The 23601-nt window shown below is 38.7% G+C and overlaps 1 protein-coding gene across 3 annotated transcripts in view; it reads left to right on the forward strand.

Annotated features, from left to right (window-relative positions):
* Positions 1 to 23601, forward strand: part of TMEM135 (transmembrane protein 135) — a 187738-nt gene that overhangs the window by 63254 nt on the left and 100883 nt on the right. For 2 of the 3 annotated variants that reach the window (XM_086481704.1, XM_086481703.1), the window contains exon 5: positions 14502 to 14567. The exons of the other annotated variant lie outside the window; for it this stretch is intronic. In XM_086481704.1, coding sequence (XP_086337830.1) covers positions 14502 to 14567 — 66 coding nt within the window. The remainder of the gene's footprint in view (positions 1 to 14501; positions 14568 to 23601) is intronic. 3 annotated transcript variants of the gene reach the window in all.

Genomic DNA, 23601 nt, shown 5'->3' on the forward strand with positions numbered 1-23601 from the left:
TAGTAGGAGTCAGAATAATCAAAAATAAAACATAAAATGCCACCTCCTTTTTCTGGGCTGGGGGGAGGAAGGGCTGAAGGGTTTTTTTCAGTTATCAGGGCTCTGGATGAATTGTTGGAATAGGATTTACTTGCAGCTTGCTCTAGTCATTGGAATTTAATGGCTAGTTTGATGACAGAGCTTTCCCATTAGCATTTTTTGGAGGCTTCTATTTGATAACTTTTTTTTTTGAGCAGCTGCTGGGCCCTTCAACCAGGACTTAACACAGATGAGCATCTGCTGCTTCGTTTGGTAAGACCCAACAAAAACATGCCTCACTTCTCTAGTGGAAGCTGTTTTATTCGGTGGCTTTTGTAATTCATCCTTCCCTCTTTCTGCTGAGTGAAGGAGCTGACTGCTCTCAGAAAGCGTTCCCTTATAGATACTTGTGTTGGTGTGGAGCCCGTAACACGGCTACATCTGGGGAGCGTCTCAGTAGTGACAATTGATGCTAGCAGGTTTTCTGGTGTTTTTATTATGCAGCTCCTTTAAATGCCAACGAAGCCCATCAGTTTTAGCAGCTTCAGCACTAGGGTTTTGGGTTTTTTTTTCTGTACGTTGTGTCAGTGAAGAGGTGAGACTTTTAATGTCTGATAGATGAGAGGGAAAAGCTTGTAGAGAAGACCTGGCCTGATACATAGTAGTTTAACCTGTTGTTAGCTACTCCTAATGTTTGTGAAACAGATGCATTGTTCCTTCAGCCATGTTTTGAAAGCTTTCTAAAGTGTGAGCCCAGACGAGACATTAAGCAGCCTGATTTATGAGCCCATTTGATGTTTCTGCAGTTATCAGGATTAATTTGCTCATTTGATGGGGAGCACAGCATGTTTTAGGTTGAGTTGATTGTCTGCCACAGTTTCTAAGTTGTTTTTAGTGTTGCAATGTTCCTTACACAGTTCCTTCTTCTGTAAGTGTGATTTATGTACTTTTTCCCCAAGAGGTCTGAGTTATTGTTTGGCTGTGCTAACATACAGGCTGTTCAAACCAACATGCTTATTCGTGCAGTCCAGTGCAGTTTATGTAACAGACCTACTATATGCATTTGGTACCTTTAAACCTTGGCAGGACTAACTGTACGTTTTGTTCCTAGTCAAAAATCTTCTTTCTTGGGGTTTTTTTTTTTGGTACTTGGTTAAAGTGTTTGTTGCGAATCTTCAAATCCATGTAGTTTTTTTAAAGAGACTGGGTAAATGTAGGGTGAATAAATCGATCTGGTGGAGGGATTCTGTGGTTTGTCTGCCCCTGAGGTGGGGAGCAAGAATTTGAGCTTGAGTTTAAATTGAAGTTTAAGCTATCTCCTGTTGCCTTCCCTACTTTCCTAATATTGTGATGCAGCTGTGCATCACTTGGATCAGCTTGGGACGATGCTGCAGTTTCTGGATTTGGTAAATCTAGCAGATGATTTGCTGGTGATGCTTCCTGTGGTGTCCTAAGAAATGTGCAAATTCAACTGCAGGCTTAAAAATCTCTTGCTTTGTCTTAGCTCTGTGTCAATGTCATATATTGTGCATTGGGACATGCAAATTTCCGATTTTCAATATCAATAATACGTTTTATTACAAAGCAGACTATTGTCAAACCTACATTTAATGTAGCACCAGACATTCATCTGCTAATTCTTGTAACAATTCAATTAGTTCTGGTCTTGTGCTGCAGAAGTTAAATATGAATGCGACCTTTTCCAAATAAGTGTTTTTCAAGTTTTTTTAAAATGAGAATTTAATGGTGGTGTCCTTGTGTATGCGGTTGTATATTGTGGATTGAACGGTGTAACAAACTTAGATTAATAGTGCTTATTCATCATGAATAAACTGCTAGTTCCAGAGAAGCATTTTGTTCTCAGATGATTTGGTTAGTATGATATATATGAGAATTTTTAAAGTGCCGTGTTTTGGGCTAACATTTCTTCTATATAAGTACGTTGTAAAATTTCTGTTAAGTTTAATGTTAGCCAGAAAATAAGAAGGGAATTTAAGATTAAACATTACTCTAATGACCACTTTTGTAATTAAATTTAAGTTCTTACTTAAAATGTGGCACTGATGCTGCCTGCAAGGCACCTGTGCTTAACATAGTTTTTCTGTATTTTAGGTAGCTTGTAATTCTTTTAAGTTTTATTGTAGTTCTTTATTTTCTCTAGATTTCTAAAGCTAGCTTCAGGGATAATTGTTCTTACGGATTTCATGTTTTTATTACTAACATGATGCTTCAGCCTTAAGGTTACATATCTTTCAGTATAATAAGAATTGAGAACAATACATTTCTGAATAACAATACTGAATAATAAAGTTCTCCATGTCATTTTGAGAGGAATTAAATCTGGAGTGCAAAATACTACATCAGTCATATGGTTCATTTTTATGTGTGGGAAGGTTATTTTTAAATAACAGGCCAAAGAGATTGTTTTCACTCCAAAATGAGCATCATATTTTTTTCTAAATTATGTTAAAGTTTAAACTCTACTTACAGAATATCTGTAGGATATCAATCCATATCCATAGGATATCAATCCAGAGGATATCAATCCTATGGAGATAAATTATTGCATAGTGTGGTGCTTGTTTAACTTCAATCTGTACAAGTGCATAAAAACGGTCTTTAACTGTTTGATCCCATAATATCTTTTCCTCAGAAACCTTGCTCGTTCCCAGTAAATGATTGAAGATGTCTGCTGGATTAGGAGCTCCTCAACATTTTGTTTTAACTGTACCCATTAGTGTGTGTTCAAAACTTCTTAAAATACAGGTTATCAGTTCCTCTGATGCTCATCAGCTGTAGTTTGTAAATACTTCACAGGCTGTTAAAATTTATCCTTATCGATCAACTGTAAAGCCGCAAATACGGTAACCATTTTAGGCGTGAGTAGTTGCCTAGAATTATTTATTATAACTAGGTTATTATAATAACTTAGTGTGATTCAGTGTGAGGAAGCTGAGACATTTGCCCCTCTTTCCACATTTGTCATCTTACATTTTTTTAGCATATTGGAATTTTAATTGGTCTGTACGTTCTCAAGGCAATGGATGGAAATAACTAATTCAATATTCTTTATGACTTTGGGAGGCAAGTGAAAAGTATTATTCCTCTTGGAGGAGGAATTGCCATTGTAGTACCATCAGGAGTAGATTTTTAGGATCTCTTGATTTCCTACCCTTGGGAAAGAAGACCACAATGTGCCTGTTTACAGAAAAATCCTCTGAATTTTGCTTGTCTTGCCTGGTATTGAATGAGAAGAACAAAAGCTAGAATCCAGCTCTTTTGTGTGAACTTTACTTGTTTTACCAATAGTCTCATTGTGGGTCTTCCTACTTTGCTCGTGATTTTCCTTCGAAATTTTAGAGAAAGTGATGCATGGGTTTTACAGACTTGGCACTGATCGCCACATAATTTTATTTCCTTCTTTTACCACTGTCTATAGCAACCATCCAGATTTTGATAAAACTCTAGTATCCTGGGAGACCACTGATATATGATCGTAGAAATCAAGTCTCATATTTTTTGCATTGAAGTAAGCTAAACTTTTTTCCCTAAACACATGCCCAGTTATTGTTAGGATTGCAAAGCTAGTTGGCAATAATAATTACCGGTTTGTTAAACACCAGGCAAGGATTTTTTATAGTGTTGAAGTCAATTCACGACAGTAATTTTAGCGATTGCAGTATTGCCTCTCTGGATCTAATGTGGTTTGGGACATGGAGATTGTAGCCAACTTCATCTCAGGGGGGTTGAGTCTGAGTCTGGCTGATGCCTTGATTTTTAAGGGCATTTTACTAATTTAGCTTGCTAGAGGTACTTTTTTCTGCTTTGGCATTTGGTATTTGACCTCCAGTCCTGCTGCTGGGCTGGCTACGGTAATTCATCAGTTGGGAGGGTCAGTCCAGTTAGCTCCCCTTCGTGGAAGACATTCAAGAGCAGGAAGGAGGAGTATCCAGCTCCTGGCATGACAAAGACACATGAGGGAAGTGTTTTAAACTTAGTTACTATACGTGGGTAAATTAGGCATTTTTGGAAATTCAAAATTCTTTAAACAAAATTAGAGGTAGAGAGTTCTCATATTTTTTGTTTGAGCAGATTTGACAGTCTTTACTACTTTTTTGCATATTGTTTTAGTGATTAGGGGTCGGTGTTACGTCAAAATGATTATAGTGATTATTAAAAAGCAGGGCTTCTGGGGTACAATTGCACTGCGGCTTCTGTCAACAGTCTTAGTGTTCGGAATAGAGGTGGCCCTTCTGATAATGCATGTAAAGGAGAAGTGTGGCTTCCTTCTGAGATTGGTCTTATGATAAAAGCTTCCTGCCTTTCTTGAAAAGAGAAATAGTATGCAAGTGTGCTTTGCTAAGGGCCCCATGCTACTTCGCAGAGAAGGTTATTTTCAGACCCTGGAGGTACTGTTGACCTGTCAATTTTGAGGAAAGATGCTTGGGAAGAAGAAATCTCACTCATTCAGTTTATCTGAAATGGCCTCACTTGCAAACTCTGTTCAGCATTATGCAGGCTGTAAGTGAAAATTTCTGTGAGTTACTCTTGGGCAAAATTAGAACAGCTTTCTCCAGAACAGGAAGAGGTTGACCAGTGCTTCTGCCACCTCTCGAAACGCTGTTCTAAGCCCTGACGTTTTTAGCTGTCCTTAAAAGAAAAAAAAAAAAGTTGTTTTTTTAAAAAATAATTCAGAATACTACATTTTGTTCGTAGTTACCATTCCCCATACAATATGCGACTTCCTGAATTTCTTGCTGATTATTTTGTATTAAGTGTTTTTTTAAATCACTTACAATCAGCATTTGATTTTTTTTTTTTTTTTTACGGACAACAGCATGTAATAAATAAAGTCACACAAATTCATTTTTTGTTAGGTCATGTCCAGAATATACATATCCTTCACTGAAAACAAACAATTTAGCTGTTCTCCAACATCACTGCAAATTTCCTAGACAGAGGAGGGAGGCATTTTTATAAACTGCACCAAAAATGAAATAACATTAACCCGTGTGGTCTGTTTCTAATTAGTTCAGAAAGATTGTGTGACATACGCATGTTTAAACAATAAGGTTGGGAGGTGATTTGAGTGTCTCATCCAAAGTAGATGTAGTCTGTATTACTTACTGTTTACAGTGTGGTGATGATAAATCACTAGTTTGAAAATGTTTTTTTGTTTAGATTTGTATTAGTTTAACTCAGCACTCCATGGGTAAATTACAATACATGGAAACAACCACACTGAGACAGATTTTTTTTTTTTTTTCCATTTGCAAATACTGAGACATACCACTTAAAATTGCTACCAGTGGGAAATGTAAAAGATGAGGTAATCCCCTAAAGAAAAAGGACCATGATTGTGAAACACATTAAACGTAAATCTTGTAAAGCTTGTAGGGAATGCGCTGAACTGAACCTGCTCAGAGTTCATGCTAACAAGAAATTCTGGTCAGGGAAGGCAGATCAAGGAATTGTAAATGACTGTATGTAAATTAGTCTGGAATCCCAGAACACATGCTGGATAATATGAAATAAAGCTGTCTAAATGTGTAGCTCTCCTTCATTTAGTGGTCACAGCGAAACTTGAAAATGTCTGTTACAAGACCCAAGGCTGCTGGAATAGCTTGCCAGTGTCACTGAGTGTTTAAATCTTTACCACGTTCCAGGGGTTAGAGCGGTGAATGGAGATCAGGGGCCTTTGGATTTTGCTCTGTCACTCATTGAGGAACTGTGGGTGGACCCTGAAAGCTCACCTCAGTCTGCTTTTACTTGTGTTGCAGAAGAGTTTGGCTTCACTTATTTATGCTGGCTTGGGAATGAATTCTACAGGAACATCTCATTGCCATGTCACACCCCCTTCTCATCTGTCGGCTTTCGTTCACAATGATCTTTGAGTGCTCTTCAGACCAGCAGGGCCAGGTGCTACACAATCACAGTGAAGAGTCAGAATGGATGGACCAGCAGAGAGGTAGTTCAATGTAGGATGATGCAAGGTCCTGCACCTAGGTTGGGGCAATCCCTGGTATCAGTACAGGCTGGGAGCAGAAGGGATTGAGCTCAGCTCTGTGGAGGAGGACTTAGGGATGCTGGTGGATGAAAAGCTGGACATAAGCCAGCAATGGGCTCTTGCAGCCCAGAAAGCCAGCTGTACCCTGGGCTGCATCAAAAGAAGCATGGCCAGCAGGTCAAGGGAGGTGGTTCTGCCCCTCTACTCCGCTCTAGTGAGACCCCACATGCAGTGCTGCGTCCAGCTCTGGAGTCCTCAGCACAGGGATGACATGGAGCTGTTGGAGCAGGTCCAGAAGATGGTCACAAAAATGATCAGGGGACTGGAGCACCTTTCCTGTGTGGACAGGCAGAGAGGGTTGGGGTTGTTCAGCCTGGAGAAGGGTCCAGTGAGAACTTATAGCGGCCTTCCAGTGCTTAAAAGAAGCTTGTGAGAAAGATGGCGACAGACCAGGGTCTGTGGTGACAGGACATGGGTCAATGGTTTTAAACTGAAAGAGGGTAGATTTAGATTGGATGTAAGGAAGAAATTTTTTTATGATGAGGGTGATGAGACACTGCGACAGGTTGCTCAGAGAAGTTGTGAATGTCTCATCATTGGAAGTGCTCAAGGCCAGGTTGGATGGGGCTTGGAGCAACCTGGTCTAGTGGAAGGTGTCCCTGCCCATGGCAGGGGGGTTGGACTAGATGATCTTTAAAGGTCCTTTCTGACCCAAACCCTTCTATGATTTGTATAGTGCTGGAGTTCAGTATAGCTGTGGGCTCAGGGCAGTGGTGCCCTGTTATCCTGACACTTGGTGGCTGCATCAAGCCTGGGCAGACCCGTTGTTCTGCACGTTGTTGTTCCAGCAGCCCCTGGTCCGGCAGCAGAAACATCCCCCATGGATCAGTTCCAAATGGGGTGGAGGGAGGTGGGAAGTCTTCCCACTGCAGGGATGGCGTGGGATGGATGGATGGATGGGTGCATGTGTTCCTTCTCACCATTTTGGAGCTGGAAATCTGAAGAATTCGCTGCCCCTGAATCCCGGGGGAGCACTGACTACGTGCGAGTGTGCTCGTATATTCGGGGCTGGACGGAGTGGTCTTTGGGCTCTTATCTTTTATTCTATCTGGCAGCATTACTAATCAAAACCATTTTTGACAGTTGTCGTGTGCTTTCTGCAGGCTGGCTTGCAGCTGTTTTTGGTCCTTCTGCCGTGTGATTGGAAAAGAGGAAGGTTTTAGCTGGCTTCAGTGCATCGTTTCTCAGATGCAGAAACTTCTGCTTGGTGCTGGTGGAGAGGCAGCCTCGCTTGGACCTCCTTTCGCTGGCATTTCTGTCAGGGCAGAGGAGATTAAATGGCCTATTTCTCCCATTTCCCATGCTGGCTGCCGTCCTGGTTTGTGGGTAATTCGGTTCATGAGCATTATATTGCTGGATTTTTTTTTTGCTGGCTTCCTGATATTTAGTTAATTGCAGCGTTTAGCTGTTCAATCCTTTGTGCAGAGAAAACTAGAAAAAGGTGAAAGTCAGTTACAGGCTGGGACCAGGAAGCCCAATTAAATACCAAGCATTTTTTTGGGGGGTGGGGGCAGGGAGGAAAGGGTGAAGAACAGGTAGAGAAGTCAGGCGAAGAAAAAAAAAAAAAAATCATCATCTTGGAAAAAGCTACAAATACCACAACTGCAGACTACTGGGTTCAGAGTAAGATAAATAAATACTAATGCGTTTATTTCATCCTCTTGGCAGCACTTGATTATTTTTGTGCTTGTTTCATTTGTTGAGTTGTGTGTTCTGCAGGTGTAAGTTTTAAAGCTCTTTTAAGGAGAGGCTGAGGTTCCTGAGCTGGTCTGCAGCAAGGGGCTGTTCTTGTAGTGGAGGCATTGCAAAGGCTGAATGCAAAGATCAGGGTAGTTTAGTTAGGTGGTAGGGTAGAGGTAAATTAATTCATAAGAGAGTCCATTAACCCTGAAAGTGCAGATTTAGTTCAATGGGGAAATAGTATTTGTTAGTGTAATAGAAATTACACTGATCGAGTATTTGTGTGTAAATTTGCATGTTTACACAACAAATCTGCAAGTATTCTAAGGAAGGAGCAAGACATAACTCAAAAAGAGCTGCCTGCCCAATTAATCTTGTCACTTTTATTACTGGTTTATTTATGCTATATTAGCGATGAGTTTTACAAAACCCCAAACATCTAGTTAGGGAATCAACATACATTTATTTTTTGAGAAAGGAGAACTGTTTTCAGTTCTTGCTATATAAGATACATGGGCAGGTGTGTGCTTGATTTGCTTTCTACCCTCTGATCTTCAAGCTGGTCTTCCCTCCTCCCCCATAAATTAGAGCAGATTTGGTCTTTGTGCGCCCAGAGCTTCCATGAGATAGTCCTGCAAGCTGGTAATTTCTGGAGCTTGTGAATATTGCAGATATGTGTCCTTCCATTCCTTATATGCATCTTTATTTTCACTTGGGTGCAGGCAGTAGAATATGATTTATATAATAGAATTGTATTGTCTTTCTAATAAAGGCACACAAATGTTGTATAAGTAATCAGAGGAAAGGGAGATCGAGTATTAAGGAATGCAAAGGTGGGTGTTTGATGCAGTATTTTCTGTGGGTGTTCACATTCTGAAAGTTGAAAATGGAAAAAAACGTAGAGAAGTTTTGGAAAGTGGGTGAACCCTGTAAAATATGCTTTATCGTGGGATTTAAATTGTTTAGTCTTTGTAGAGTTCACAGTTAAGTTGCTTTTACAGAATGTAAAGGTAAGAAGTGGTTTGATCTGCTGATGGGTGAGGGGGAAGAACTTGTGTCTCACCGAAGTCAAGTACATACTGATCTACTTGTACAAGTGAGGTTCAAATGATTCAATAATGAAGGCAGAGAGTATCAGACTCCTTTAAAAAAGTAAAACACGGAGGTACATGGAATTTACCCCTGTGAAATGAAGTCAATGAAATTTTTTTATGGTTTTCCAGAAAGTATCTTTCTTTAACAAAGCATCAGTTCATCTTCAGTGTTGTATTTTAACATGTTTTAAATGTATTTTAAGTTCATACAATATATAGAATGGCAGTAAATTCTATACTGGTATTGTAGTAATTTCATCAAAAGCTGTAACAATGAATAAGCTCATCAGTTAAGTTAAATCTGTCACCTGGAGTAAGGTTTAGATGGAGAGCGTTGCCTTACACTTGAAACTTTGTGGACAGAAATTAGGAAAAAAAATTGATTTCAGAAACTTCTTGTGCATTTTCCTATTCATTACTGCTTCTGAATCTCACCACATCTCTTTTTTTAGTAGCACTTGTGCTTGTTTCCAAAAGCTGCGTGATGGTGGTTAGCTACGAAGGGCTATAACAATAGTTCGTTTGCAATATATAATCAAGTTGAAAAATGTTAGTGATGATTTCGGATAGACTGTCAAGAACCTTTTTAGTTGTGATTTGCTTTTCATGAAGAAACAGAGATTTTACAGGGCAGAGCTGTCAGACAGCTATTGTAGCCAAGATCAACAAACTTAATAGGAGTGAAAAAAAGTCTTTTGTGGTGTTCCATTAGGTTTTAGTTGTATAACAAATTGCACCGCTTTTATTTTAATTAAATCTGTAAATTGCTGTGAAAACTACCAAAAATCTGTGTCTTTCAGGTACGGGACATGTCTTTAAATAGGTGTTTTTTGTTTTTGTTTTTTTTTTTTTGGTTTGTTTGTTTTTTTTAAATGCACGTTAAGTAGATGCTAGGATTAACAGGTGATTAAAAAGCATGCATTTAAAAATTAATTAATTTGCATTAGCAATCCCCTCCACTGCTTGCATTTGCAGTTTTAACTTTGGTAAAACAGTAACTGTTTTGATGAAATATTATAAGACCATTTTATTTTCGTGAATACCTAGAAAATTCAAAACATCTGGAATCTAAAGTACTGTTTTTCTTACTGTTTTTCCTACAATTACCATCAATAATGAGCAATTATTTTCCACTTTAGTTCTGGTTCATACAAGTGGTTTCTCCCTTTTTTTTTTTTTTCCTTTTTTTTTTTTTTCTTAACCCATTTGCAAGGAATTTGAGCAGAAGTGACTGCTTTCTTGGAGGGGGAACAGTTGGTCATCTTTGTCTGGAGATGACATTAGAGCTTGCTCGGCGTTACAGGGTGGTAAGACACGTTAGGCAGCCATTTCACCTCGCATATAATGTAGCATACTATACATTCCTTACAACGAAGAACGATTTTTGGATTCCATAACTATCAGCTTGGCAACACATTTATTTCACACTGAGATCACTAAAACCATCTGTTGATGATTTGCTTTCTTCTGGACCTCTGACTCTCATCTTTGAATAGGAGTATCTAAAGTCATTGCCAAAGCCTGTAATGATTCTTATTTAAGGCATATTCACAGTGAATTGAGTGCAAATAAATCTTAAATTTTTACAGCTTCATAAAAATCTGATTATAATGAAATATTTAACGCTAACAGAGGCAGAAGCAGTTAAAAACAATCTGAATTCCTGTTTGGCGGTTTCTTTGGGAACACTGTTATTATTTCTTAAATGGGCAGTTTTGCCTTTTTAATTGGTTATCCTGACACGGTGATAAAGAAATATTTCCAGTCATTTGTATTTCATAGTCACAGTTACACATCCTAACATAAAACATAAGATTATTTTAATATTTTCAGGATTTAAAAATTGATGTAATTTATGCTGTATTTTTAGATTAGGAATAGCAGTAAATGTAATTGTGTGTAAAAACTTGGCATTCAGTAGACGAATGTCTAATATAAATATATATAAATTTTTGAAGATGTTTTAAGGATTGGAAAGGGCTGACATTACAACCAGGTGATTAAATTTATTCTGAAAGGCGTGTAACTGTGGGTGTTTTTGCTCAAGGGTACTGTGAGTTGTGAACCAGAAGAGCTGTGAAAACTGTTCTATGGGAGAGAAGGGCAGTTTTGACCTCATGCCTAAAAGTTTGCTAAACTTTTCCAATAGAAATCCACTTGGCTGGCACAAAGCATTTCCACCACTTAGGGAGAATTTAGGGAACTGGGCTATGTTGCTTTGGGAAGCACAGGGAATTTAAAGTCGTCTGTAAATTGCATTTTTTTGTGGCCTTGTCACTGAAAATGTTGTGAAATACTGGAACAGGTCGATCAGAGAGGTTGTGGGACCTCTGTCCTTAGAGATGCTGAAAACATGCATGAACAAGCCCTGGGCAACCTGGTAGGACCAGACAACCCCGGTGGTCTCTGCCAAGTGATTCTGTTTGTGCCTGCATTTGCAGGGCAGGAAGGAAAAAGATGGAAATGGAAGACAGTGTGGGAGTTTGTGCAAAACAGAAATGTTACAGATAAATTCAGATTTTAAGACTGGCCAAATTTTCCTAGCCTGGTCACTTTATCATTAGTCTGTGTGTTGTTATAGTTTTGTGAAAGTGTTAAAGAAATTTCTGAACGGTTTCATCTTGATCTTCCATGTAAGTGTCCTGTCCCACTTGGTGGGTTTCGGGTAGGTGAGTCTTTTGTATCCTCTCTTTAAACGGGTTTTCCTCTGCACAGGAGAGCCCCTTGGCTCCGCAAAGGTAGCGAGTTGTCAACCCTCTTTGGTCAGTAGATTGGTAGCAATAATACTTTAATAGTAATAATGTTTTACAGATTGGATAAAATAATGTTTCACAGATCGAATAAAAGCATGGCTTTCACTAATTCTATCTAATAATGTGGAGAGAGAAGAGAAAAAAAAAAAAAGAGCTAAAAAAGAGAAAGAAAGAAAGAGATAAAGAGTTATCACCACTCCTGGGGTCCAGCGGCGTCTCGCAGGTCCGATCTGATCTTTGGTTCTTCGGTGGTGGGTGCACATCTGTGTCTTAATTATTGGCATTTTTATTGTCCCTTTTCATTCACATTTATGAGTTCTGTTCACGTTATCCCTTCCTCTTCTGGCTTTCCATGCTAACTGGTATGTAGGTGCAGTATACAACATTTTGGGGGGTCCAAGGGGGTTCTGCCCACTATAGATAAGGGAGTGGGTCTCCCCAACTCCGGTGTACGCCTGTAGATAAGGGAGTGGGCCTCCCCAAGTCCAGAAACACCCCTCTTCTGCAGGGTTTGTCTGGTTGGATAGGGGAGGTTGGGTAGCTGCTCCAGCTGAAGCCCCCCTTTATCGATCGCCCCAACTAAAGTTCCTGAAGGAGAACACCGCTTCACCCTCCTGTCTCCGAGGAGGGAGCACCGCTCCACCTTCGCAGGGCTTGTTCCCTCCCTGGAGCAGGCTGTACTGCACAGCAGGCTGGTTTTAGGGCTGATACATGAACTTGCACTGTAAAACACATTTGTTCAAGACACGTACATAAAAGCTGCAAAACAGGTTGTTTAAGGCAAGAAAAATCAGACTGTCCTTCGCAGTAAGGCATTGCCTTATCTGAATCTCAGCATGTTCACACTCAGTTTTCTTTGTAGAAAGGACACAAACTTAATGGTTGGACCTGATGATCTTAAAGGTCTTTCCCAACCAAAATGATTCTGTGATTCTATGAAACTTTAAATGTTTTCTACTGATGCCCACCTCCTTCACCTTAAACATTATACCAACAGTAAGCTTGGGTCTGATTACTCTTTTGAAAGATGCGCTTCTTTCAGCATCCTTTTGGATTTTGCATTCCTAAAAACCCAATAGCTCTTTCTCCAGCCTTGTCATTGTCTGTGCATGAATGGCTATAGGTGGCCTCATCTCCCCCACGCTGTTTGGGTAGGAAGCTGTGATTGTGGGGCTAATCTTCTTAGTGTACTCGGCACATGAAGGGTGGCGCCCATAGGAGGACATCTATGGTGCTGGATTTGCTGTTGCTGTGGTTTTTCCTTGTTTCTGAATGACATCTGGCATTAACAATGTGAGTACGAGTGTATTAAGAGAGATCTTTTACTAGTAGGTGGGAAAAGAAAGTCACACACACCAGTGATTTTCAAAAGAGATGAAACCAGCTTAGCTGTGTTGACAGAATGCTCAATTCGGTTGAAACATCCTTAAAAATGTTGGTGAAAGAAACCAATTTTGGGAAGTACAAAACGTTGGATGAGGTTCAGTTCTTCTCTCAAAGAAGGGTTTGAGAAGAAGAATTGCACTTGGGCATTGCCCTGCATCGTTGTGGGTGTAAATGGAGGAATACATTTTGCAGACCCCTGTTCTGGAGCTCAGACATTCATTTACAGACGGGGGAAACATAAGGTAATTAAAAGCTCTTTTATAAAATTCTTTTCTGCAGGCGATTATTTAGAAAAGCGTAAACCCCACTTGATCTATATCTAGGAAGATCGAGGCATTACTCTCGAGAGATGTCTGTGATACTACAGTTATTGAGGTACAGCTATCTTAAGGCAGTGTAGCATGAACCCAGCAAGTCTTGCAGTCATGGAAGCATTGAGCTGCTTATTTTTTAAATCACTATTTAGAAAGATGATCAACTACTGCAAACTACTTTTATTTATACATTTTCTAAATGTTTTTGCAAACAGCCTGCTAATTACTTTTTAACACAGATCCTTAAACGTTAGAATATTTTTTTATTACAACCAGATATTAAAACCATGTTTCATTACAGCTGAAATTGAAACCACTTCACTACTTGCTATGGAAACAAGTCTTTAAAACAAATCTGTTCTTGTGTACACTGATGTGCCAATCCAGGATTTTATGTAACCAGTGATTTTTTTCAAGCACTTTTGCTGCTAGCTTGTAGAAAGAAATGTGATTCAGAACCTATGCTTTTTTTGTATTATAGCCTGCATTAAGAGTCAGTAATCTATGTTTGTGTCAGAAGTATGTGCTAATTGTCCCACTGGCTTAAAGAAAGGATGGGACAACTAACACAGGAAGGTATGTAACCTAACTAAAGATTAACCTAATTAAAGATTTCCCCGAAGTTGTATTCCCTGTCATTTGCAGCTGACAGTGTTGTGTTTTGTCACACCACCGTTATTAAGAGTTAAGAGGGGCTCAGGTGCTTTTAGGGAAAGAGTTGCATCATACTCCTGTTTTTTGACACTTGTTTGTTACTTTAAGTGTGTAATATTGAACAACAATTTTTAGAATTAGTTTCATGAGTTGTGAAATACCATATAGCTATTTTTTCCCTTAGTGTCCTCCTTTTACCTGACAACCTATGGAAGACCATTATATGGGGCTGAGCACCTCTGACCTGAGTGAAGAGTCTTGTGTAACTGCTGCAGTGTTGCGGGAGGGACGATGCACTGTTTAGGTGGTTACTTGGGCTGAGACCAAAATCCTCGATAGACCTCTCACCTTGCAATAAACCTTTTCCTGACGTGTGCAGACTGTTCTAACTAACTTACTGAAGTGATTCAGTTGTAAAATGGGTGCTAAAGGTAGCTGACACTTTAAAAAATGTTATAAAAGTTAAAACAAATCTTTGTGAGCTGGGTCGTCTTTTTTTTAAATAACTAATTAGTGTGTGTGTTTCTTGATGCAGGCCACAGAAACGTTGTTCCGGATGGCAGTAGCAAGAGGAGCTATTACACCTTTAAGACACGGAGAAGTAAGGCTAAATCTCAGTCTTTCTCTCTTTCTCTCTCACATTTGGTATAATGTTTTATTAATATAATGTGTTATAAATTCCTGGGAGACATATTGTCTTCAGGTAAGTGAAGAGGGCTGGACTATATAGGACTTGCATACTTACAGTATAGAGTTTTTTTAAAGGAGAACAACAATACAGGAATTTAAATCCTGCCCAGTGGGAGATTAAGTATTCTTCCAAAACCACTCTGTTTTTCTCTTTGCCTGAATCATAATTTAGCCTTATAATAGAAGTGTCTCACAAGAATGTCCTTTTAGCCAGGTGATTTTTTTCACTGGATTATCTCTATTAAAAATTACAGAATCTAGAAAAATTCACATGAGGTTGATCTTTCATATTGGGTAGCTGCAGAGAGGTTACTTCATCTTTTGTCTGTTCCTTTCAAGAAATAGTAACTTCAGGTGGTATAGGAAGTATTAACATATTAATTATTCTAAAGAGGATAAGTACATTTGAATATTATGTTGCTCATATATGTTTCTGTTGATGGTGAACATTTGTTTCCTTTGTGTGGTTTCATATCAGGTAAACATTGTTATGAACAGTGCTGGTTAAATGCCTCCAATATTAGGTGGTGCAATTTATACTTCAGTTGAATTTAATTTTAAAAATATAATACTATAGTCAGTCATGCACTGGAAATGAGAATTGATCTGGGCATTGCCGCATCTGGATGCTACAGCGTATAGGGTTTTAAATGTAGAAACCTCAGTGTTTTTTCATGGTAGTCTGATTTTGAACAAATTTTTAAGTAACTTTGTGAAAAGTCTGTATAGTAAACACAGCATTCAGTTTGGAATCTAGACGCAGACTTACCCTACAATCCTAGCTGTGCTGTAAAATGCTCCTTAGGCTGATGAAATTGCCTTAATTTCTTTTATTATAGAAGAGAAATTAAGGCAGTTATGTATCTCTTATAAATAAAGTAATATATCTTTGCATCAGTGTCTGAAGATGTACCTGAGATTTCCTATCCTGTCATTGTCCATAGTTTTAGCTTTTCTGAATGTATGGATCTGTTATACTTTTTATGTACTGCTCTACATTCTTTTCTACAGAAGAGTGTAATGCAATTTCCAGAAGTGTTAGTCATGGAATACATGCAACCCTTCCAAATTATCTCTGTTTAGTTTTTTTTTTTCGGTGAAGGATACTTAATTTTCTATGTTTTAATGACCAGGTTGCCAAAAGAGTTTGTGGAATCTCTGTCCTTGTAGTTACCCAGTGAATGGTGTGAATTATGGAGAAATCAAATGATTTTTTTTTTTTTTTAAGTGCAACTAATTGTACCATGCAATGCAAAATACTGGGACAATTACAGGCATAATGATCTGTGTTGTGAATGATATTAGTAATTTCTGTGTCTGATACGTCTTACTTTGAGCCACTTCAGCTCACTGATGTGGTAGAAAAGGTTTTATTTTTTTCTTCAGATGTTCCCTCTGATCTTCTATCAATTAAACCACCTCAAGGGTAGAGAGAACTAGATAAGAAGCAGCAAGATCATAGAATCATAGAATGGGTTGGTTTGGGTTGGAAGGGACCTTAAAGATCACATAGTTCCAACCCGCTGCCATGGGCAGGGACACCTTCCACCAGACCAGGTTGCTCCAAGCCCCATCCAACCTGGCCTTGAGCACTGCCAGGGAGGGGGCAGCCACAGCTTCTCTGGGCAACCTGTTACAGTGCCTCACCACCCTCACAGGGAAGAAGTTCTTCCTAGTATCTAATCTCAGTCTACCCTCTTTCAGTTAGAAATCATTACCCCTCATCCTGTCACCACACTCTGTGATAAAGAGTCCCTCCTTTAAGCACTGGAAGGCCGCTCTAAGGGCTTCCTGGAGCCTTCTCTTCTCCAGGCTGAACAACCCAACTCTCTCAGCCTGGTCTCACAGGGGAGGTGCTCCAGCCCCCTGATCATCTTTGTGACCCTCCTCTGGACCTGCTCGAGCAGGTCCATGTCCTTAGATGAGCTGTGGTTAGCAAGAAAGGGACTGGGTGAAAGTGCATCTATCTGATGATGGTCACCTTTATGTTAGCATACTGTCTCTTGTGACAGTACTTCCAAGGTATCACTTGGGCTTCAGTGGAAATGCAGTTAATGCTAAGTTGGGTTAAATTATAGATAAAACGTGCAAGAGTTGTCCAGAGTTGGCTTTTTGTGTAAGAAAGCACTGGGAGAAAGAAAAGGACCTTTTTTCTCTCTTACATTTTTACCAGGCTGTATGCAGGGGGGAAAAAATGTTTTCACTCAAGGGAGATCTTTTCATTAAATTCCATTGTGGGTTTATAATTTATTTAGTCTGAAAATAAGGAATGACGTTAATCAAATGAAATTAATTTTTCCAGAAGAAAATATAATTATCAAGAGTCATATTAAAATTTTTTTTAGCTCTTCCAAGAAATTGCTGAATGTTTGCACAGTGTGTAAGTAGAAAGGGAGCCAGAAAAAAAGCTGAATATGAACTAAAGTTGACTGTATTCTGTTTTAGAAGTGTGAACTTGGCAGTGAAAATCAAAGCAGAGCAACTTGTTTATTGGACGTTGCAAACTATGGAGGCAGCAGTCCAAATGTGCAAAAGTGCTGTTCAGCTTTCATAGCAGTACTTAAAAATGTAACCCCGTTTAACATTTAAGAGGGGATAAAACTGTTCAATATTAGAAGGCAAAAATCATGCTTGTTTGTTTTGAATTCATAAAGAAAAAAATGACAATGTTCTGTCTGCACTTCTGAACAGATTAATGTGCAAACATGTCTTCTATACAGGAAAAAGAGGGTGCGTGAAATACTATCCATTATAAACCGGTTGTCATCACCAAGTGCATTTGTAATTTATAATACTGAATTTTCTGTGCGAAATCCCTTTTCTCCTCTTTCTTGGGTTTCCTCATTCATTGGTGCTCATCAAGCCATTATGCTATAGAATTTTTAAGTTTTTCCTTTATTATCCTTGAAGAAATTTAGAAATGAGGTTAATACTGGTTTTTTGACTTTTGCATATGGTTTGTAAAATTACTGTTGAGAGTTTAGAAGATTGTACTGCCAAAAGTAGTTATCAAAATTGGGTACGTAGTGCTAAAAATTATTTAACTGTGGGATATAGAGCATAGAGGTTCCTGAAGAATCTTCTCAGCAGTTCCCTTGCTCCTGATTGGATTGAAGTGTAGTAGCATCCAGGAGAGTGAATCAAACCCAGAAGCATAATTCATTTTCGGGATTCAGTATGTTGTTTTTCATGTTAGTTAGTTATTTCAGTCAGTTGCTTTATTTTGGAGGTGGAGCGTGAGGCAGAGCCTCGTAGAGTTTATTCTTTTCTGTTAGAACTTCTAGCTTGTTTCCAAATGATCCAAAAATTGTACAACAGATGTGATCACACCAAATCTATGGCTGCGCTTGTGTACGGAAGTCTTGGGGTGCGTTTCGTTAATGTCACGGGGTTTAGAGTTGGTGATAGGCATAGCTGAGAGCTGTCTTGGCCTGACACCACTCAGAGAGCTTCTCCGGCTGTTTCTTCTGCTTCTGGTCTTCATGCCGCAGGCTAAGGTCTTGCTGACGTCTGGTCCTCACGCCATCCAGCCTCTTCCACACAGAGCTGCTGTCTTTGTGGGTCCTGGCTATTGTGGCAGCAGTGGTGGAGGTGAGGCAACCAGAGCAACTGCAGCCTGCCTCCTGAAGAGGGCGAGAAGAGGAATAGGAGGAGGCTAATGCTTCTGAGTTGACTGTTTATGCTTCTCAGTTCTGCATCCACTGGAGCTTCTGCTGTGGTGTGCTCAACCCCCAGGGGAGAGCCAGGAGGAGAAGTAATGGCACCAGTGGCTATGAGAGATCACTGGATGCATGGTAGGAGGATGGGCTACATTTGGCACAGGTAAGATGAAATTCAGTGGCTATACCCAGAGAGAGAAAACTTCCCTAATTTTAGTTGGAAGTGACAATTTTATGCGCATTGAGCAAGTGATATACCAAACCCAGTGTGTCATTAAGATTTGTACATCATGTGGAGGTACTGAACAAGGAGGAGGGTTTTGACTAGGACAATTAGCTTGCAGGACTAGCCTCTTAGTCCCTGTAGAGGAGGGAAACAAATGCACACAGCCAATCCAGAGAAGGAGCAGGAGGATAAATGGAGAGGGTGGAACCCTTAATGTAAAAAGTAGTTTGAAATACATAGTCTGGCATGGACAACACAGCTACAATGGTAGGGGCATGACTTCCAAACAGCTAGAACTGATATCAGCCATGCATGAACTCTGTGGATGTTAACTCATTTCTTAGAACATCTTAATGAATGTGTAAACTGTCTTAATCTCTTTCATCTGAAAAATGGTGGGGCTTCCGGGTGGAAGAAGTCAGGCATGTGCCTTTAGAGTTTGTTAAGTCTATCAGGAAAAAATGCATTGCTGTCTCAGAACTGAAGAAGAGAAGAGCCATGGCCCATGGACTGTACTGTTCTGTCTGAAGTGTTAAGGCATATGGGGAACCTTCAGTGTGGTGGAACTTCCAAAATCTTCATGTCTTGTGATGGCAAAGACAGGAAAAAAACTTGTTTTGCATAGGAAAGTTAGAACAAAAAGAGCTTAGGCTGTACAATAGGCTCCATTTTATAATACCTGCAACAGCTGAGATGTTCTGAAGAAGTTTCAAAGAGAAGAACAGAGTCTTCACTCTGCAGCATTACAGTAGAGTGCCATTAATTTAGGATATTTGGTGGTTTTTTTCCTTTTTTCCCTGTTATTACAAAAGCCTTTGTTCATGAAATGCCATGGGAAACAAAGTATACAAAGGGATTTCCAGGCTGTGTCTTTAAGTTTCTGAGAGGGTCGGTTCACAATAGCAGTTGGATTTAGCTGGGGTGCCTGAAGAGACACCTATCCAAAGCCGTCTAAGGCTCTGATGAATGTTACAGTATAAAAAACAGGTGGAGGCTGAATGATGTGCACTGTCTCTCCTTCTCAGCCTATTTAGTTCATTTCCAGGTGAGTTAATGACCAGACTCCAACTGGAGTTCATGTTGACTTCCTGGGACTGACTCCTGGCTCCTTTGAGAATTACCAGTTAAATTGTCCGTATGGAAGAATGGGCAGAGTTCAACAAACGCCCGCCCATGTATGTGCGTCTTCTGCCTTGGAGGTACAGCAGCAGTGCAACTTAAAGGGAGTTGTCAACCCAGTGCCCCCATAGATAGTGAGACTGGAACGTTCTTGGCTTTATAAATACTGTTGTCAACCAAATTTGAAGTATAAATAGATACAAAAATATGAGTAATTATTGTACTTTCCAACCTAAAATGTAATGATATGTATTGCTATGGCAGTAGGTACCCATACTTGAAAGTGTACTTTGTTGCAAGAAGACAAGTCTTTGCTTTTGCTTAATGCTATGTATAATAGATTTCAGAATTGAATTTTCATTTGGAGTATTTTCTGTAAGGTAAATAATGTGAAGTGCAAAGCTTTATGAATTTAGCCCAGATACCCGTAAAAAATAATTTCTGTGCATTTTGTGTTCATATTAAATACCAATGATACACTTGTGATTAAATTTTTAGCTAAAAGTTAAACAGCGGGATTACCAAGGATCTTTAAAATGCAGTTTCTTTTATATATTTACAAGTAAACACATAACAGTGGAAACAGCAGTACGAAATACTTCATGCAGCAGATCTGTTGGTTGCACAGACTTTATCCCCTGTTGTAAGATGACAGGGTCCAAGTGCCACCTGTGTGACTTGGGTTCAAGCTTTAAAACAAGCGCTGGAACAGCTCTCAAGATAACATCAGTTTGTTCTGGTCTGAATAGGAAGGAGCTTAGTAACAGCAATGCATTTATTTCGAAATGAGCAATTCTTCTATTTTTGTGATAAAATGCTTGTTTTGATAATTCTTGTTCAACAGAGTAGTCTTGCTTCAAAAATCAAACCATAGACGTCTGTTATATGACGGGTTGTCTAAATATTTTAGAATAAGCCTATTAAAGTAAATAATAAATTTTAAAATGTTATTAAAAGCTGAAGAAATTCTGCAAGCATTCATTTCTTGCATTTTTGGGTCGCACTAAATGATAAATAGTAGATGACATAATTCAGTAGTCACTGAAGTTACATTTCTAGAACAATTTTGTCTCTTTAAACTATATGTGTGCATATATGTATGCATACATATATATATCTGTAGGTACTTTTTAGATGTGAAATTTTATCTTGCGTTGATTTTAAGAAAGAATTTCAGCCTAGGAAAGAAGGGGACAATGTTAAAGTGACATTACTGCTAGCTCAATGTTCCTTGACATCTTTCTTCTTCTCCATCCACCATGTCATTGCAGAGTGCAGTGTAGAGTGCTGGAAATTCAGCTGTGGAATTAAGTCATGTATACAAGAACCTTTTTTATTAATAGCAGCAACTGTAATCATTTTTTGCAGGAGAAGGGACTTTCTAAGTTTACTTGCCATTGGAGCAATTCAAAAGGCATCTTAGGACACCTCAGCCATTCTACTTAGTTGTGTGCTGTAAAGATGCCATGAAACAGAGTATTCATTTAAATGATTATCTCTTTTCCATATAAAGGGGTTTATTCTAGAAATCACCAAATTCTACAGTTGATTTTCAAATTTTGGGTTTTGTCACAATAATGTTTCCGCTTGTACTTTTGGCCAACTGTATTTATAATACATGCAACACAGGAAGACTTCATAAACGATAACATTTTAGGTTCTGAAGAAGTATTGTGAATCACTTGAGATAAGTTTTCATTCAATTAAAATTGCTTTGGGCACACTGTTTCCTGTGATTTGGGCTCGGCGACATACAAGGCCTATTCGCTTACAGGCACTTCAGAAACTGAATGGCAATGGGGTAGTGGACATCTGATGCCCTCGTGGCTTCCTATCACAAAGATGTCTTTATTATCTGGGGTTCAAAAGTTCTGCTCTCACAGACTACCCCAACATCTCTGGTTTCCATGCTTTTGTCTTGAATACTTTGTTACTGTCATGTTAATATGTGAGGAAAGATGTTTTCTCAGATTTACACAAATCTTACAGCAGTAGAGACACCGTAAGGTCCTGAAAGCTCTCGATTTTTTTAAGCCTTCTGTCTTTTTAGCCAAGGACACATTTGAAAAGCAGCACTGTTGGTGAAAATGAGCCTCGTTTGTACTCCCTGAAATTATAAAGCTTCCTAGCAAACAGTGTTTGACATTACAAAAGAAATCTGGTTTGTTACAATAAAACTTAAATTTTTGTAAGGCCATGTCATAACATTCATGGGCTTTTTCTGCCTTCAAAGTAGGACTGTTAGTCTCTTGGATCTTATCCTGTGGGTTTTTTCCCTCCTGGTTAAGGGTTGCTAGTACACAGAAAAATGTGTATTTTTTTAATTTAGTATGTTCCAAAACAGCATCAATTTAATTTAACTGAACCGTATTTTCTGAATATGTGGTGTAAGATCCAAAGTGCCAGTAGGTTTCAGTATTGATTTCTCTTATCATTACCCTCTTATTTTTGAAAAGTATTTGCAAAACTGAAAGGAATGAGTTGCTTGCAGGCAGGTCTGAGTCCCTTTTCCTCTAAAGGGAGTTCTCTTCTCTCTCTGTCCTCAAGAGAATAATCTGTACTTAGATTTTTAATTTTTTCAAAAGCAATGTATTGGAAAAAAAAAAAGAAAAGAAAAGAAAAAGGTATTCCAGGTCAGTGTTCTGAAATATCAGTTAAAAAACCCCTTTACCTTATTGGCATACATAGTTACAGCTTTCTCTTCAGTGAAATCTTTTTCAGAAGCAGTATTGAGCCTGTCTTTTCTAACTTCTTGTAAAGGAGCAGCAAATGGGTAAAACGTATCCATAAGAATAGAACTATTTTATAGCTTGTCTACTTAAGGTTTTGGTTTGGGGGACATGTGTCAGAAGTATTTAAAAATAGTACTGGTGTCTGGAAAATCCTTCTGGCAGGTCACAATGGGTACCAGTTCAAAGGTAATTTAATTGCTGAAGACTGGCATACCTTATCTAGATTATCTGGAAGTAAGTCAAAAGTAAGTAATTCTTCTGATTAAATGCAGTGAAAAGTGAAGCTTGATTGGAGAGAGAGAATGTCGTTGAACCCTGGAGAGGAAAACCACCAGATTACCTTTGAGGTGTTCCAGTGTAGGATGTGCAAGTGGTGTTTTTGCCATGTATTCAGTTGTGTTGAAGGTGTTATTTGCCTAGCTTGCACTGGATTATTTGTTTTATGTAGTTTATAAGTTTTAAATTAATTTTTAATCATGAAGAGGAAAGCAAATTTATCTGAAAACTTTAGTTTAATATGAAGAATTTTTCTGCTCTTTAACATGCAGTTTGCCCGAGGATGTTCTGTTTCTGACTAAAAATCACCACAAACCTTGAAAAAATACTGACCTGCCCCAAATAATTTTGAAGTGGTGGAATTCAGTTGTTAGGGAATATGAAAAATGAATACATTGTACGAATCGTGTCTGGTGTATATGAAAATAGGCTGGTGGCTACATGTTCCAGAATATGGAGAGTTACCACTGGAGACAGGTAACACACAATTTTGGAAACTTAGAGAACTTGTAATTTCACTTCTGTTTTGAAATTTATTTAGGTGATTCGTGCTTTGTATTTTTCTTATAAGCGTATGGATGATACATGTAAAAATACATAGCGTGTCTATTTTTCATAGAGTGAAACGATGGGGTTTAGTACGTAAGTGTTTGACATATCATGCTGGGCATTAATTTTATTATGAAGTAGATGATTATTAATGCAGGCTGATAATATATATTTATCTTACGATAATCATAACTTCCCTTTTGTGAAGTGAAACATGGGGCTAAAAAATAAATTGAATTATGCTCAGAAGTATTTGCCAGGTATTTTCCACCACGATGTTCTTGATAGGGACTAAAGGAAGGAGGGAATTAGCTATTTTAAAATTCCTTTCTTTCTTAAAATTTTCTGATACCTTGCCTGTGTATTTCAGATTTCTTATTCGTT

The sequence above is a fragment of the Leptosomus discolor genome, chromosome 1, assembly GCF_034619465.1.
Source record: "Leptosomus discolor isolate bLepDis1 chromosome 1, bLepDis1.hap2, whole genome shotgun sequence".
NCBI classification, from domain to species: domain Eukaryota; kingdom Metazoa; phylum Chordata; class Aves; order Leptosomiformes; family Leptosomidae; genus Leptosomus; species Leptosomus discolor.